We start from the raw sequence: 18,896 nt of genomic DNA on the forward strand, positions 1-18,896 counted from the left end.
TAAATCATGTAACAGCTGGGATAGATTGCAGCAGAGCTAAAGAGCAGTGACAGGGTGAGCAGGGCATGTAAATCGTCTTTCATGTCAGAGAGCGAGCCTGTGGATTACCAAGACAGTGGATCTGTTTAGTCAGAAGTGGGGATTTACGTCGTTCTCCGAATACTGTGTAAATCTGAAGCATACCATTCCATCAAGTATCTAGCAACAACTTTTCTGCCAAAATCAGCTTGAAGAGAGTGTCTGTTTTGTCAACTTTACTCAGTGTTGATACAGACAAATGGCAACATGACTCTGCTTGCAATTCATTTGATTGATCGGCACACATGTCAATGTTAAAACATGTGTGATTGCATACAGGCTACAGTATTTTCTTCCTCGTTGAGAGTAAATCGGCGAATAAATCATATTGACGTTCATCTGAATTTGTATAATGCATGAATGATGCAGCATAGAAACTAGGCAAGCTAATGAGAACAGTAACAATGAGTAAATCTCTGCCTGAATTTAAACTAGGCACATCACAGTATGCATTTCCTCATAGACAAAGACCCACACTCATTATGTGCCCCCAGTCAAGGTTACTTCATCCCTGTTTCTTTTGTTGATCTCGTCTCCTTTTCATGCGCTTTTCACTACTCCTGGTGTTTAATATTCACAGTGCCATATTGCCCCCACAAAACAAAGCTCCAGAGTGCACGTTGGGCAGGACTCGGGGGAGACGCACTGTGGCTGTCCAGGTCTTTGGGTCGCTGAATATTTGATGAGGAGTTTGTCCCCCCAATCCCCATCTAGTTGATTTCAGATGGCACATGGGTGCGGGAGCGCTGGCGGGCATGAGAACCTCTTTTTCCTGACCCCCCCGCTGCGTGCCGCCCTCAAAGACCCAGCTGGTGGAGACGTGCTTAGAGCAGGAGGTGGGTTGGGGTTGGGGTTGCTGCACCTCTGCCCCTATCCTTACCACATGACACTCTTAACTGCATTTCCATAATCTTTTATCTTTGCGGTCTTTTGTAATATGAACCGTTCATTCGGTCACATCAAGTAAGATTTCTAAACCTTTTCATTTTTAGACTCACGCTTGTTATCATCTGTAAGTCTAGCACTCTGGTGCTTTAAAAGACCACTATGTGCCCTGGGGGTTTGCAGACCAGCAGTTTGAGAGTCCTACCACATGCAATCTCATTAAAGAGTTACCTTCGCTTAAACCTTTTACTGGTCACTATACGTCATCTCATGTACAGAGGGAGAGAGGGAGGGAGAGAGAGAGAGATAGAGTGAGAATGAGAAAGAGAGAGATGAGATAAAGACAATTCAGGCATCAGGGGCAAATGTCTGGGATTGTGAATTGATTAATGCAGAGCAAATCCATTAGCTAATGAAATCCGTCTGGACAACAAGGCTGCTCAAAGGAAAATTACCTCACCTCTGCATCCTCTGCCTCACAGGCAAGTCTCATGAGTTACTCCTGTGATGGAACTTTGTGATGGTGATGACGGCATGGTATCTTCTAGAGTGCCTATGTCAGCTCATGATGGTCTTTCAACATGGTCTCTCCTTTCAAGCATATAACTGGAATAAACAGCATATTAGAGAGAGAGAGGGAGTGATAGAGAGAAATATATAGTCAGAAAGAGAGAGAGAGTGTACAGCCACATACCACCTGGAATTGTATGTACAGAGTTGATTCTTTCCATGAGGTAAACTGACGTCATCCCATTTCGCTCGTTAATCTTGTGGATGACCTGTTCAACCTCATGAATTAACATGAATGATTACATGGAATAGAAAGATGAGGAGAATATAAATCAAGTCATCTGAACTGAATCACAGTGTTCCTCACGGTGTTCCTTCTCTGTAGCCTACTTTCAACATTTTGAATATAAATATAATATAAATAAAGTTATTTCTTCTTGTGGTGGTAGTATTACAGCCTGCAGACTCTTAAGTTGAGAAGCGCTCAGTGCTCCGATTTCTGCTAGGCTAATCATTGAGCCATGAGACCATGAGAAACACTTGATTTGATCCTTTTCAACAGCGCTCATTCAGCGTGCTGCTGCAAAAACGGAATGAATCCCTGTGGATGTCTACACCACAACGCATTCAGTGAAATATGGGACCTCAGAGCGTCTGGCAAGGAAAGTTCCCCCTTTGGTGTCCAGTATCCTCAATGAAAAGTAATTCCATGACTCTGCCAATTCTTCCAGGCGCTGTGACTTCAGGATACCATGACAGAAAATAAAGTGAATAGATTGTTGCTTTATTGGTCTCACACAAAATATCTTTGGTCATTATGGCACTGTTAAACAGGGTAATTTATATGTGGGAAGCTCAATGACTTCAGAAGTTTTTTCTAGCCCACTGAAGCCAATCCTGACTGTCTAACTAGACCTCTGGTCCCTGGCTATGACCCCAGTGACACTTGGGACATTCATGCCATTATTTGAGGAAGAATCCTGCTCGCCTGAAAAGGACCATTTTTCACCAGTGTTGTTTAGTCTGTGGATGTCCTGTTTTTTTCTAGGGGGAGAGGTGATTCGAGGGGCAGTTTCAAAACAAGCAAGAGAATCATGCGAAACCTAAAAGGAAGTTTGATATCAAGCTGTTATCACTCATGGTTAAGATAAGCTTAGTTATGTTTGGCGTGTTACATTTTTAAAATTCCTTTGAAAGCCAGCTCAAAACACACACACTAAAAAATTATTAAATTGTCTTAATCTTAAATAATCTTACACAATCACACAGTACAGCCAATTTATAATTTGTATTTATTTATCAAAACACATCATCAAAATGGTCAATTCTGTATGTAAGGAACCTTGGAAACCTATAGATATGCTCTGTAGAAACCTTGGTGAGGCTGACACCTACTGTCAAGAATTGGAATTGCAACTGTATGCAATTGCATGCTTAATTTTGGGGCCAACAGTAAAGAAAATAATGCTTTTACACTCCACAGGCAAGCTTACTGACTATTCAAGATTCTCTGCATTGGTGCTGATGCAGTTGTTTCCATTTGAAACAAGGTCATTTGCGTTCCCTCTTTTGTGAACAGTAATGATTGTCAGAGAAAACTCCAATTAAAACTGAATGAATTAATCTTCTGTTATTCATTCCTTCTGAAGGCATGATGAGCAAGGTCTCTTCAGGACAGATTTTATTTTCTGCTGTGAGATGACATAAAGCATTGCTCACTGCTGCTCTCTGCTGGTGGAACATCAGACTTCATTACAGCCATAGCCTACTGGCTCATTCCAAATACGATTGAAAATGAATACTTGTATTGTTTCTAGTGTATTTTCAGTGTAATTTACTTTGACACAAGAACACAAAAGGCTTTGTTTAACACATTTTGACAGTGTGTGGCCTTAGGTGGATATAATGCTGAATGACTACGGATTGTTTAACCTGCGGGAGGTGAAGGATTCTCGTGAAGACACATAAATATTACATCACTGCACAGATCTGCATTGATCTCTAACTGATAATGCACTTCAGGGGAGATATGTGTTCTTTACAATGATCATATTTCATATTTCATATCCCAACAATAATAACCAACAGAAAATAAACATCTACTCTATAGCTGACACCACCCAGTTACAAATCTGACAACTGGGGTCACTGTGAAATTGCTATAAAATGGCAGCACTGGTAATGACTTGACAGAGTGTGTGTCTCCTGGACAAAGCCACACGATGAGCCGCGAAGCGCCCTGGAGAAAGAGTAAGGATCTGGTGTAGTACTCGCCCTGTAGCTTGCAGGCTAATTGGCAACTGATAAGCTTTGAGGAGATTTAGGGTTTAGAGTGCATTAAGAGGAGAGCCACAGAGAGAGGAAGAGAAGGCTGTGGGGGAAACAGGCTGCTACTGCCCGGTAGGGGGTGGGGGAGGGAATCTGGCAGAGAGAGGAGAGAGCGAGCGAGAGAGGGAAAGGGGGAAAGAGAGAGAGAGAGCGTGAAAGATAGAGAGAGACAGAGTGCGAAAGATAGAGAGAGGGAGAGAGAGAACATGATAGAGAGACAGAGAAATACAAGAAGGGAAATACAGTTTGACAGTGTGTGATGCCAAGAGAGTCAGATACTGAAGCGTATACATGGACTGAAGAGGTAGAGGAGAGAGAGAGAGAGGCTGTGAATAAGACGGGATAAAGAGGAATTACATTCGGGACAACAGAGTGGGTAGAGAGGGTGTCAGGGGGAAAGTGTGTGGGAGGTGAACGAGGGAGCATAATGTGCATGTAACACTGGTGAAAGGAAAAGGCAGAGAGCGAGAGAGAGAGAAAAAGAAAGGGGGAATCACTGGCTGCTCAGCTGATGCGGAGCTGTTGATCTGAATACTGGAGCTTGCCTGGCCTTAAGCAGGGCTGCTCGCCGCTCGTTACTGAGTCTACGCCACCACACACACACACACAAACACATACACCCCCACCCCCACACAAACACACGCACGACACACACACACAAACTCCCTCCCCACACACACACACACACAGAGACAGCGGCGGAGAAAGACAGAGACAGACACTGGGAGACACCGTGGACCAGCAGCCATGGCAGATATGGGTGAGTGACAGACTCTCAGTTCTTCCTTTCTCTCTCTCTCAATCTCTCTCTCTCGCTCTGTCTTTCACTCTCTCTCTCTCTTTCTCATCCTTTCCTCTGCCTCTCTGTGTCTGCATGCACATTACGCTACAGTGCCTTTGATGCTACCGGGGACATAATAGACATTAGTCCTAGAGCGTGTGTGAGGGGTTGTAATGTACCGCTAACAGTGGGGGTGAGTGTGAGGCAGGAAGGCAGTGCGGGGAACCAGGCGGCTTGTGTTCGGGTGCATGTCGTCCATTGCTGTGGCTCCTGGCGGAGAGTGTAGCTCTAATGCCCTCCCTTGGGTAATGGTGAAAGAGCAGAGACTGTCTGCTGGTTGGGGTCTGTGGACCCACACATCCTGGAGGATGCAAATGAGAATTCTCGGGGGCTCACTGATACATACACTGAGACGTTTTTACTCAGCAAGCTCGCTGCGAGGCAGACCGGCTCCAGTTAACAGCAACCACAGCGGAGAGTCTCTGCGTGTCCCCACAGCTGACGAGCACCCAGGCAGGCTCCCCTCTGCTCCATCTTTTCATCCCCTCCACACCACGACCCAATGTCTCGGTCCGGACGGAGAGAGAAAAGAAAAGCTTGAGCTGCGGGGAGCAAGAGTGCTTGCAGTGACACTACGCTTCACATTCTGCCAGGCTGCAGCACCACGGCAGTAGAAAGGCAGATTGTCTATTTTCACTCTGATTAGCAGGGGATTAGCTTGAGTGATTACGTGCCACTCTGTGACACCGCCTGCACTGCCTCTTCCAGGAGCACTGACCATAGCGCTGGATATAGAGCCTGTATATGCTCGTGGAGCTGAACATAGAGTCCGTCATGATTGTTGGACTGGCATCCAACTTTAACACACTGGCTGAAATCACAGCACACATCATTAAACACCTGCCAGGGTGGTGGCAGAGATTTACCCCCAAATGATTCCCTCTTATTCACACATTATGGGATTTCAGAGACATGAGCTCACTCTTCATTATTGTCACTGAGACAAGTTCATGGAGATGAAAAGCTATTTGGCTCAGTAAATGGACTAATTGAATGAGTTAACTTCCAGACAAAGAGGCACATTTATTAACAGCTTGAGTTTTTAGTCGGGCTATGCTGCAGTATTTTTGTCAAGTTTACTGATAGTCTTGTGAAAGGATGGTGTTTCTCAGTACACCCACAGGAATAACCCCAGACCTTCTGTGCAAGCCTACACAAACACAAAAGCACACACACACATTCACAGGGTGTGTTCAAACAACCATGTCTTCACTGTAATTCAGTAAGGTGTGTGCAGTGTTCAGCATAGTGTTAGGTAGATAGATATACTACTTTATTGATCCCCAAAGGAAAATTGTATAGTGTGCATTTGTGTGTGCCTGCCAGCAGGGTCCAGTTTGTGTACCAAGCAGAGGTGTTACAAGAGAGGGAAGCATAATTTTTCTCTGGATCATTGATATTCACATAGATGAGAGTTCAAATCACTGCAATGTCTGAGGCTACTGTATAGTTTGTTGCAAAACACACACACACACATACACACAGACACACACACACACACATTACCTTTCTAGCTTCTCTCTGTTGATGGCACTGTATTAGTTAGTTACTGTTGTCATTTGTGCACAATTGTTGCTATAAATGAATGTGTGGTGTGTGTGTGTGTGTGTGTGTGTGTGTGTGTGTGTGTGTGTGTGTGTGTGTGTGTGTGTGTGTGTGTGTGTGTGTGTGTGTGTGTGTGTGTGTGTGTGTGTGTGCATGCGTCCATGTGTTTATGTCTGTGTTTGTGACTCTCTGTGTGTGTGTGTGTATGTGTGTGTGTTTGCAGAGGCTCTGAGTGAGGCTCTGAAGGCCATCAGTGTGAGCACAGAGGTCATTGATGAGGAGCTGAAGCCCCACCTGGACACACTGCTGAGCACCCTCCTGGAAAAGAGTGAGTCTGCGACCCCATTAGTCTAACTAATACATGTAGACCCGTCAAGACCACTGCACACCACTGCAGTAGGCTACACCCCCTGACTTAACCATTGCACTGGAGCAATCTACCAGCAGCCTGATGGTGTGAGAACATCAGTAAACCCATTAAAGTCCCTGTAAACCAAAAATAAAGAAAGACTGAAGCCGCGCACAATCAGGGGTAATGCGCTGTCTGTCTCAATTGTCTCATGGAGGATAAAAGCGTGTCGTCATTTCCTCTGGACGTAAAGCACTGTCTATGGGCTGTACTATGTGACAACAGAACCTCATGGTTGTATTTGTCCACTGAAGATGTCATACAACTATTCTGATGAGCTAGGTAAAATGGCAAAAGCATTAGAGTCTAAAATTGATGATCGCTGGATTGAGTGAGTGCCCCTACAAACTACGACTGGCTCATGGAAAAATGACTATGATGATTAAATCACAAAATATTCAGTACCATTTTTTAAACACATCAGTTGTCCATACATTTGTTTTCACAGAGTTGTCCCAAACCAGAAGTGGTTGCAACTTTACGCTATTACGACTTTATGTTACTAACACCTCACTGACAACTCACCTCTTAACAAGCCTCATCTCTACTTGCTACCTGTCACCCATTGATAACAGGATATTTGCCAACGAGCTAGGGTGTAACAAGCTGTAAGGTGGAACAGCATCAATGATTAGTGCACAGACTATTTGTGTAGACCTGTAGACCATGTGAAAGCTATGTCTCTCCTGTTCAGAGCATCTGCATCTATATGCCACCTCAGTCACTATAAAAAGCCTCCACTCATCACATGAGCTAATGACGCAATCAACTTCTTTTTAGAGGCACCCAGGGTTATTGAACCCTTTGACGCTGCAGTCATTAAGCTCTTTAGCCTATTAGGCCTAACTGAGTGTGTGTACCCAGACATAGCAGAACCCTGCATTCCTAGATGTTTCAGTGGATGTGTGTAGGGGTTCTAGAAAGTGCACTAATGCTAGGAGTAGTAGCATATGTGTTGGAGTGGAGTAACCTGGTACTCATCCTCATGTATCTAGGACAAAGTGATAGCCGATAATCTGTGTTTGTGCGGGAGGCAGGAGGTTGGCTGTTGCTTAATGACAGAGGTGAGATTATGTCCCGGGTGCCACCTCTCTCACTCGATGTCCTTTTCCCCTTGTCAAGCTGAGTTAGGAGGGTTCCGTGTCACATTAAAAAAAAGTGTCACAGTTCCCAGACTTTTTTACATCCCAGAATTTCAATGCCTCAGAAATATCCTGGAAAATAAACTATAAACAACAACAGCAGTAACATGGACCACGTCAAAAGAGCACAGGGATGTTACCATGGCAGCGCTGCCCACATTGACAGCTTGACCAACCTCCTTGGCTGCACACATGTGGAGCTGCTATTTCAGAAGCCAGTGGTCCCCATTGTACCATCCAACACATTTTCAACCTCCATTACCAAGTCTCTGGGATTCAGTCTGTAGCAAATCAGTCTTTTTCTGCACTCCCCCACATAAGTCTGGTAACACAACACAGACACAGACACACACACAGACACACACTCTCTGTCTGACTAACACAGCTAATGAGCTGTTCTCTCTGCCTGCCTCAGAGGAGGGCACTGCCCAGAAGATCGCCTCCAGCGGCATCCTGCCCACGCTGGCCAACTCCATCAGGAAGAAGGGCCCGCTCATGTCCCAGGTCACCCTGGTCGTGGCTGAGATGGCCAGGGAAGGTAATACAGGGGGAACATGTGTGCAAATGTGTGCATGCATGTGTGTGTGAAGTGTGTTTACTCAGTGCAGGGATCGTGCTGTTCTATTTGTAGTTCTCATCGTTATGTAGTGACATCTGTGGTTACATCTGTTGGACTGAACCGCCTTCCTAATGAGCCTTACTGCAGAGGCACTGCTGCTGAAGAAAGTCAAAGCCAGTGTAAACTAAATGGGTTGCGTCATGAAATGGGATAAAGAAGACTTCAGAAGCTTTATTAAAGTTGTGTCTCCTCCTTCACATTTTCAGATAACTGAGCTTGTATCGACACATAGGATGGAGCTTTACTGGCTGGTGGCTTTCTGGCTGGTGGCTTTCCTTGTCAGCTGAATACCAGTTCAGCTCTACATATCCTCTCCATGTTATTGGCCGTCCGTAGATCAATCACCATAATCCACACAAAGTCTCTCTCACACAATCAGACCGAAATGCCTATGGCTGAAATTCGATCTGCCCTGGGTGGGAAGACATGGATGGTGGCAGTAAACCACAACATCTTTCCCTGACCTCCATGTCATCAATTTTCGTTTAGTGTTCTCATTTAGTATTCACAGTCACGTCTGATCAGCAATTCTCTGGATTAGCCTCCTCATCAATAAGGCAGATTTCAGTGCCTTTCTGGCTCAGACTCACTGTTCTGTTATGTGTGTGTGTGTGTGTGTGTGTGTGTGTGTGTGTGCGTGTGTGTGCGTGTGTGTGCGTGTGTGTGCGTGTGTGTGTGTGTGTGTCCATCCTGCAGCCGCAGTGAGAGACAGCTGTATTGAGGCAGGACTGGTGTCTGCCCTTTTGCCACATCTGAACAGCAAAGACGAGGAGCTTCTGCTACACACGGGCAGGGCTATCGGGCGGATCTGTTTCGAAAATGGTGAATGACACCTCTGACTCCAGAGCCTCTACCTGAAGCCAGACAAATGACATTTGAAAACAATAGAACAATAACAATATGTAAAGTCATGTATTTTCATGCAAAACAGTCCTATTTTCTATTCACTGCTCATGATGCTATCAGCTTTAATCCCGAAACCTCTTCAATGGACACATTAAAACTGAAACGCCATTATTTGAAGTGCCACAAGTAATTATAGGCCAAATGCTTGTTGTACTGAAGAGCTGATATTGCAATATGGTCTTTTATGTGAACTCTGTCTGTGTTTCCCTCTCTCTTTCTCTCTGTCTCTTCCTCTATCTTTCACCTACCCCCCACACACACACACACATACATGTTCTCTCTCTCTCTCTCTCTCTCTCTCTTCCTGTCTCCTCCGTATGTCTCACAGCTACCCAGCAGGACAAGCTGGTTGAGGGGGGAGTCATTCCCAGACTGGTCACTATCATGAAGATTTACCCAGAGAACGATCCGCTGGTCAATGTGTGCCTACTGGCCTTGTGTAACTTGGCTGATATGGGTGAGGATAAACAAACAAACAAATAGACAAACAAACACTTGATTCTAAATCCAAAGATAAACATATACCGTAATTTTCCAACTATTAGCCCCGGCTTATACATTGATATTGCAAAATGTATTCAGCTATGAATACACAGGGGCAGTTAATATGGTATTAATATGGTTTCTTTTAACTTGCATAAAATACTGTCTTGCAGCTTATACACAATGGGGCTAATACACAGGAAATTACTGTACATTACATGGCCATTTATTTGCCCTTTGGAGGATAGGTTCAGTGGTAGGTACTAGGTGGGGTAAAGAATGCATTATTTGCCCTTTGGAGGATGGGTTCAGTGGTAGGTACTAGGTGGGGTAAAGAATGCATTATTTGCCCTTTGGAGGATGGGTTCAGTGGTAGGTACTAGGTGGGGTAAAGAATGCATTATTTGCCCTTTGGAGGATAGGTTCAGTGGTAGGTACTAGGTGGGGTAAAGAATGCATTATTTGCCCTTTGGAGGATGGGTTCAGTGGTAGGTACTAGGTGGGGTAAAGAATGCATTGCACACTACATTCATTTTCATCTGTTTTCTCTGCCATCCAAATAGCTCTCAAAAGAACGAATCTCCATTGCAACGCAAGTTAACCTCCGTCTCATCCAGGTTGTCCATCCCCCGCGTTCTGTAAAGAGGACAAACATCCCCCCATGGATTTCTACGTTGAAATATGGGGAGGATGTTTAAAACACTTTGGCAGGTCCAACAGAGGGACCGCTTTAGTGAGGAGGAGTGAGGAGGTGTGAGTGAGTGAGTGCCCTCTGTCTGCCCTTGTTGTTTAGACGCTGCCCGAGAGGCTCTGGCGGAGGTGGGTGTTGCAGAGGTGCTGACCGCCCAGCTGAAGCGTGCCCCCGACGCCGAGAGACGCCACCTCATACTGGAAATATTGGGATCACTGGGAGAAAGCGGTGTGTTTGTCAGTCGGTTATTCTGTGAAACTGTGTATGCATGCAGTTGTGTGTTCAGTATATGCATGTATCTGTCTGTTTGTCTGTTTATCTGTCTTAGTGGATAAGCTCTGGATTTGTCAAGCAGAAGCTTCTCACGCAGCTGCAGCTGCACTGATCACTATGTGGAGTTAAGAGAGAGAGAGGCACTGTTTTTGCTGATTGCAGTGCTAGCAGAGGCGTATATGTTGTGACAGTGTCTGAGTATCTGTGTATGTGTGTGTGTGTGTGTGCGCGTGTGTCTCGCAGATGCGCTGAAGTTGCAGTTTGTGGAGGCTGGTGTGCCAGAGGTCCTGTCAGAGATGATCGGAGGTCTGCAGGGAGGCTCTGACCCCCACGACCTCTGTAGCATCAAAATAGCTTCCAACCTCATTGTGTCTCTCCTGCTCGGGGGTGAGTCACCATGTTTTGGCTCTCCCTAATGGAAACCTCCACATCCTACCACACAGCTGTGCAATGGCCCTCGTCACTTAGCTTTCTCCAATAGAGGTGCAGATCATCCCACTCAGCCATCTGTCAGCTGACCATTCTTATTATATCTAATCATTTTGACCAACGATAATAATAGATGTCATCTTTATTTATCATCTATCATCGTTATAACTGAGTAACAAGACAAAAAAACACCTTTTTGATGTGTCCTATACTATATCATGCAAATTAAACAAGTACTTGTAATTCTTCGACGTCCTGTGTCTTACAGTAATAGCATTAGTTTAGATGTTCTCGGCGTGATGTCTAATGAGAGTGACCCTTTGACCTGCCCTTATCTGCCCTTATCTACCCTTATCTGCCCTTCCCACGGGGCCCACCATGGCGGCGCTCCAGATGAGTCTATGCAGAAGTGCTTCGGCGAGGGGACGGGGAGCATCTATAAGGACGTGCTCTCCTGGCTACAGTCTTCCAACACGCAACTGCAGCTCGCTGGTGCGCTCGCCATTGCCAACTTCGCCAGGAACGGTGAGAGGCTCGCGAGGGCTGGTGTGGATTCGGCGAGATCTGTGTCTCTGTTGTGCCGCTGCTCGATCGAAGACTCGGGAACCTAATTGGAATGATGGGCTAAGAACAAAGTCTTAAGTCTAATTAAAGCTAATTCAGTAACTACGCAAAATACATTTGCTAATTGAACACCATGAGCAAGACCAAAGTTTTAAGTCTAACTAAAGCTAATTCAGTAACTAGGCAAAATAGTACATTTACTAATTGAACACCATGAGCAAAACCAACGTTTTAATTCTAATTAAAGTTAATTTAACTAGATGTACCGCAGAGCGGTACAAAATATGACCGCCGCCCAGTCCAGCACATTTTTTCCACAAAAAGAAATCACGCTGAAAGGCCTATATGATTCTAACTGTCTCACTAAATTGCATTATCCACACTCAATTCTCACTGGTATCTGCTAGACAACAAGTACCAAAACATGATTAGTTCATAGATTTCACATGTAAAATTCATTTTATACAACCCCACCTCCATCTTGCCTGTTTATAATTCTGAGAAATTCTTGATTGTTTGTGTTAGGTTTATGTTATGTGTGTGTGTGTGTGTGTGTGTGTGTGTGTGTGTGTGTGTGTGTGTGTGCGTGCGTGCTTGTGTTTGTGCCTGTGACATTACTGTGAATGTATGTGTGTGTGTGTGTGTGTATCTGTTTGTGCACATGTGTGCACATGAAATGGGTTAACATGACCCCTGGAGGCAAACATAATGAAAAAAAATGGTCATCCTAGGCCCTACAGTTCTCAAGATATTCACAGAGAACTGTGTCTGCCCTACCCTCCTTTCGGGGGGTCCAGTCCAGCGGGGGGGCTACAGATCAAAACGAAAAATGACGGTTCAATGCTATCCATGTGGGGGTACATGCCCACCAAGTTCCGTGTACCCCGGTCTTTCAGTGTCCCGGGAATCCTTGTTGGTGTACGTCACTAAATGTACACATAAATTATTTTATTGTAAGGCCCCCCATGAACGAAAGTACACAAAACTTGGCATGCATTCGGAGGGTGTCATAATGATCCTACACTTTTAATTTCGTGCAGTTTTGACCTTGTCAGCTTTTTAATTTTTAACTAGGTGGCGCTATACATGAAATAACTGGTAATGGGATGGGTTGACATGCCCCCTTAAGACCAACATACATAAAAAGGTGGACCTCCTAGGCCCTACGGTTCTCGAGATATTCACAGAAAACTGTCTCCGGCCACCTACAGGCCAGTTGGTGTATTGTAACATAAATTAATTTATTGTGTGGCCCCCCATGAACGGAATTCCACAAAACTTGGCGTGCATACAGAGGGTGTCATAATGATCATACACTTCCAATTTCGTGCAGTTTTGACTATGTTAGGTCACAAATACCTTCAATTACAACACCTCATTTTTACTTTTTTGTGTTTAACTAGGTGGCGCTATACATGAAATCAGTGGTTATGGAATGGGTTGACATGGCCCCTTGAGATCAACATACAAAAAAAATGGTCCTCCTAAACCCCACGGTTTTCGAGATATTCACAGAAAACTGTGTCTGCCCTACCCTCCTTTCGGGGGTCCAGTCAAGCCGGGGGTTACAGATCAAAACGAAAACGATGGTTCCATGCTATCCATGTGGGGTTACATGCCCACCAAGTTTCGTGTACCCCGGTCTTTCAGTGTCCTGGGACTCATTGACGGAAATTTGGGCATGCGAAAAAGAAAAAAAAGAAAAGAAAAAAAAAAATCTGACTAAACCTATATGACCGCCGCTTCGCTGCGCGGTGGTCATAATAACTAGGCAAAATCTATTTGCTAATTGATCACCATGAGCAAGACTTTATAATATTTCACAAATATTGATATGCCACCTCAATGCCAAATGCCACACAGTAGCTCTAATTCACTACTGACAGACGTTGCAGTACTTTGCCCACTATTTAAATGAGGGGCCTCAGTGTTTTTGAGTAGGACAAAAAATCAGACTCTAAAATTTCTAACAACATCCATTCAGGGTTGTATTTCTCTCCTCTCCTCACACATCCCAGTGAAGAGGTTGTTATAATCAATTCTCACTGCATGGTAATGATCAGTTGATATGCTTCATCTTGCTGAAAATGCCCCTTGGGCTTTTTTATTCAGTTGGAATCTGTCTGTCTGCTCGTGTTTTCATATTGCCATTCATTATTTAGTAGAATTCACACCCCTCTGTCTGCATCATAAAAATTCAACATTCTGTCTGCTCCTGTGCCCTGAGGCAGGCTACTGACAGAGACAGCTCAGAGAGAAGCGATATTCAAAGAGCACTTTTCATTTTGCATGAAGAGTTGTCAAAGGATGCATGTGAGTGGCATTTTCAAAGAAGGGAGATATGAAAAAGGTCACTCTTGTCATTAACGTGACACAAGAAAGTGGGCATTTATCTCCTGCCAACAGACAAACACCCTCAGACATGGGATGTGAGGATACTGAGGGCCACCCATGTTAAACTCTGGGCAAACGGCAGATAACAGCAAGAGGGGTTCTGTCTACATCAAACAGTGATGGGGAGCATCTTTTTTGGTGAACTCATTCACATCACAAAGGCCTATCATTCCACTTAGGTGCCTAAACAGCAGTGATGGCTGTCAGGTGTGGGTTGGCCCACTAGGGGGCAGTCTAGTAGTCATGTGGATGCCTCACTTTAGCATGCATTTGGGATTTGGTCAAGGCTTCCTATTGCCATAGTGGAGATTTCTCTTTGGCACCGTTTTCATAGACTCGCTGCTGGGATCTTTAGGTCTTCTGTTAACAACTTGAAGGAATACCTCTTGGTAATGAGACAGTGGCGTACAATTCTTTGACCTACCATAACGTCCTTGTTGTTCACGGTAACGTGTGTCTTGCAGACAGTAACTGTGTGAAGATGCTGGAGCTGGGCGTGGTCCCTCACATCCTGGACCTGCTGGAGAAGCATGTGGACGAGGGGGACGTGTCTGTACAGCACGCGGGCCTCAGTGCTCTCCGGAACCTGGCCATCCCTGGTACTGACTGCCCCTCACCACAGCATGATTTATGTTATGAATGACACTCCCTGTATCACCACACAGTGCTATATTATACTTCCTGTATACGCTTCAATGTTTACACTTCTCAGATTATTGTATATGTTATAAATAAAACTGAATCCAAGTCAGCATTAATGCCAGTCCTTATGAGCAGACTCAGGCTGCTGAGGTGGTCTGATTAATGCAACAAGGCTGCCCTCAGTAATTGACTCTTGTCCCCGCCTTGTGTCATCTAATAGCAGTCCCATTATCCTGGTGGCTTAGTCACCATCATCACTCATACGGTTCTAATGATGCTGGTACTCGGACTGTGAGTGGAGCGAGTGTGACCTGTGCTGACCCTCTCTGACTCCTCCTGCGCGTGTCTCAGCCTCTAATAAGGTGCGGATGCTGGAGGACGGAGTGACGGAGAGGATCCAGACCCTGCTGCGCTCGGACATGCCCCCTGTCCAGTTCAAGCTGCTGGGCACCCTGCGCATGATGGTGGACGGACAGGGTAAGAGTCTATGAGAGGGTGAAGTGTAGTAGTGGGCGATGGTAGTGTAGTGGATAAGGAGACGCGTTTGCATTCAGTAGCCTGAAAAATCCTGCGTCCGATTCCAAGCTGCCACCATTGTGCCCCTGAGCAAGGCACTTAACCCTGAGTTGCTCTTGGGTGTCCCTGCAATTAATTGGCATCTGTAAGATGCTTTGTATACACATAAAGAAAAAATAAAATAGCACTGCTGCTGAGTAATGCTATAGTTAAACAAGAACAGCAATATGGAGTTCTTGTCTAAAAATAGCAAGTGACTACCCAAAAAAAACATACAATGGCCTAACAACATAACATCTGGCCTCTGTCTATGTGTCATAGTAGGTGCCATACGTTGTCATAAGTCATCATGACAGCTTGCATACACAAGATTCAACATGCTGCCAATTGATTGTCCTGATACCATTGTAAGTAATCGTCATGAGAGTTGCTAGAATTTTCAGTGGCATAATAGCTTAATGTGACATGACTGTTATAAATCTATGTGTAACATAAGCCACATGACATGGTTTTGTTAGTCTGGTGAAGCAGGGTTCAAAAAGTTAAGTGTTACTGTAAGAACTGGGGATCACAAAATGCTAACAAAGCACAACCTGTGAATACTAGCACCTGATTGATGTCACAAGAATGCACTGTAATTGTGCCATCTAATTGCCTTTTCTTTTGATATGTAAATCAAATTATGTTCAAGCATTGTAGGATAAAATATTGTAGAGTATGCACCAGACGTTACTTTCAATTTGAGCAGCAGAGGCCAACTGTTCCCTTGTGCTTGCCAATCCCTTTGGGTATTGTTAAGAACGCTTTTTATAGTTCTTTACAACTGATGTTTCTTTGTTGACACTTAAATTGACTACAACCTTAGCGTTAGAGCTGTAAACATGCAATTATCTTCACCACCCACGATTGCTTCTACACAGTCTACCTTTCAAACAGAGACACGGTAATAAAGCCAGCCTCTCTCTCAACTCTCCTTGCCTGACACAAATAGTGTTGTAATTATGGGTCAAACGCTTGTTATTATTCTGATGACCTGATGTTGTTGGAGTGGGACATACCCAATGTTTATCTCAGCCTGTCTTTTGTCCTTTGTATATTACCCCCTGTCCTTCTCTCTTTTTCTCTTCTTCCTCTCTTCTTCTTCCCCTCACTGCATCTGTCTTCTCCTGTTCCGTTCTCCCTCCATCAGAGAAAGCCGCCGCTGTGTTGGGGAAGGATGAGGGCTTGCTGAAGCGGGTGATGGAGTGGTGTGAGGCCAAGGATCACGCAGGGGTCCGAGGAGAGGCCAACCGCCTGCTGGCTGCTCTCATCAGGCACAGTCGAGACCCGGTGAGGAACACATACACACACACACACACACACACACAAACACAGAACAGAAAGACACAGAAAACACAAAATGTCACACAAATTTACTCAAGAAACAAATTACGAGAGTGGCCCCCAGACTCAGTCCAATTCCTCTCCTAAATTTGTTTTATTCTGTATTCTGCTGTGTTTAATCCTGCAGGAGGTTATCCACTCTGTTGTCAATGCCCAGGGGATGCAACACCTTATCACCATGGCAACCAGCGAACATGTCATCATGCAGAACGAAGCTCTGGTTGCTTTGGCGATTGCTTCGGCAATAGATATTGGTGAGACTAAAACCCTGACACCTAAGATCAGCGTTAATATCCTACCTGTGTAATATGTGTACATACACGTCTCTCTGCTCTGGCCTGTCCAGACGCTGTGCAGGAGTCCTTTGCTGAGGCGGAGTTGCTGCCCACTCTGCAGAAGATGCTGGAGGACCCGGTGGGGGCCGTGGAGGTCAAATTCAGCACCATGGGCCTCGTCTGCAGCCTGGCCAACTCCAGTACGTAACCAGCAGGACTGCAGTGGCGAGCCAGATGTGATTTAGAGATAGATAATGACATGTAGGGAAAACTGCTGAATGCTGTGCTGTGCTTCATGCTGCAAATAGACATGGAGGCTGACTATTACCTATCTTCACCTCTCTGCTTTCTGCTTGCTTTCTCTCTCTTCTCTCTCTTCTGTTTCTCACACTCCCTCTTTCAATCGTTCACACTCTTTCACTCCCACTCCCTCAATCTTTCACCCTCCTCTCCTCACTTTCCATCTAATCACTGCGCCCCTCCATCTCTCTCTCTCTCTGTGTTCCTCAGGTATGTTGCGGGAGCAGATGGAGAAGCTGAACCTGAAGGACAGCCTTACTCAGCTCTCCAGCCACACCAACACCAAGCTGGCCGCGCAGGCGGATACTGTGCTGGCCGTTCTGGCCGAGACCAGCTAAAGCGGGCCAGAGACACCGCCTCGGACCACGATAGACTATTAGCACCACCACGTGTGCCGCCGCCACAGCCCCTGCCACTACCAACAGACTAACCGAACCTGAGCTTCACACTCCAGTCCGACCAAAACCAAAATCCAAACGCGTGATCTTCCATCCCGGGCAGCATCGGGACCCAAAGGAGACGAGGGGTTCCATGGGGGATGGTTGGGTTGGGTGCATGCCGTCATCTTTATTGGACGATCCATAGAAGCCTAAGGCAAAAATGTGAAAGACTATGAACAAAAACATAATCAGCAAAAACATAAGCACAGGACCTGATCAAGTGTCGTCCTAACTTCACCCACTCCTCTTCTCATCAAGGATAAGCAATTCTCACACTCTTAGAGAAGGATTGACCTTGAGAAAATAGGATATCTTTGCAGTGTTGTGAAAGTATTTGTCAGTGTGTCGAGTCTAATTGGGAGGGAAGAGATAAAGTCAAAAGTTGTGAAAAAGATCATTTAATCCTTTTCTTAGGGTGTGAAGATTTTGCAGCCGTTAGCACATAAGCACAATATTAACTGGGGTTAAATCAGTTCAGTACATTAATTTATAATCTAACTACACTAGCAATCCTTAACTGAAATAGCAATTTACTGCACAGTCAGCTGTCTAACAAGCACTTGTGTATTAACATGAGGGACCAGTGATATATGTCAAGCTGTATCCTTTTGTGTGCACTTTAGAAAAAAAAACTAGAATAGACTCTAGTTTTTGTAGCATATTCAAAGCTATTTAATGTTGAAAGGAAGCCTGTCACTGTTATTGGTGTGTGTTAATTTTATATGGATGGATGTTTTTTTTTTTATTTTGTTTTTTTTTTCTCTGGTCAATTGCTCATATACCGTACATGTGAATCAAAACAGCAGCTGTACAATAATCAATGTGTAATCTAGTTTTGGAACTCTGTTGAATGTGATGCAAATAGATCATTGACTGCTGGATTCAATATGTAACATTACAACTCTCTGAAAGGGACATAAAAGCAATAACAATTGTGATTGACAGACTTATGTGTTTTTTGTGTGAGTAACAAGTTATGTTCTACATCCTTTAATTTTTACATAATGTATGTATAAAGGTGTGTGTGTGTGTGTGTGTGTGTGTGTGTGTGTGTGTGTGTGTGTGTGTGTGTTTTTAAAAAGACATTCTCTCAGACTAGCCAGGAGGGGGATGGCTGGTTTCTCAAGCAAGCATTTAAGTGAATGAGGAGGCTCTGTTCTCATCTGACCCCTCAAAAGGACACTGATCACGCAGAGAGCTGAGGCCGCTTGATTAAAGAAGGTTCAATGGGCGCTGCATCTCT

General features: G+C 44.8%; 1 protein-coding gene across 1 annotated transcript; it reads left to right on the forward strand.

Moving 5' to 3' along the window:
* The first annotated feature begins 3,953 nt into the window (after window positions 1-3,953).
* Window positions 3,954-17,745, forward strand: si:dkey-191g9.5 (rap1 GTPase-GDP dissociation stimulator 1). The gene is made up of 14 exons (XM_048270545.1): window positions 3,954-4,561; window positions 6,411-6,515; window positions 8,154-8,276; window positions 9,054-9,179; window positions 9,592-9,720; window positions 10,540-10,665; window positions 10,954-11,097; window positions 11,533-11,664; window positions 14,562-14,696; window positions 15,091-15,216; window positions 16,445-16,584; window positions 16,766-16,892; window positions 16,985-17,113; window positions 17,424-17,745. The coding sequence occupies exons 1-14, from the start codon at window positions 4,549-4,551 to the stop codon at window positions 17,549-17,551; spliced, it is 1,683 nt and encodes a 560-aa protein (XP_048126502.1). The 5' UTR covers window positions 3,954-4,548; the 3' UTR covers window positions 17,552-17,745.
* The last annotated feature ends 1,151 nt before the right edge of the window (window positions 17,746-18,896 follow it).

This window comes from Alosa alosa, chromosome 18 (genome assembly GCF_017589495.1).
Source record: "Alosa alosa isolate M-15738 ecotype Scorff River chromosome 18, AALO_Geno_1.1, whole genome shotgun sequence".
NCBI lineage: Eukaryota > Metazoa > Chordata > Actinopteri > Clupeiformes > Clupeidae > Alosa > Alosa alosa.

What these genes read in the sequence shown, in the direction of transcription:
- si:dkey-191g9.5 (XM_048270545.1), top strand. An exon ending in GCGGATCTGTTTCGAAAATG is followed by an intron (nt 9,180 to 9,591) that starts GTGAATGACACC and finishes TATGTCTCACAG; the next exon opens with CTACCCAGCAGGACAAGCTG. An exon ending in TGCTTCGGCAATAGATATTG is followed by an intron (nt 16,893 to 16,984) that starts GTGAGACTAAAA and finishes TGGCCTGTCCAG; the next exon opens with ACGCTGTGCAGGAGTCCTTT.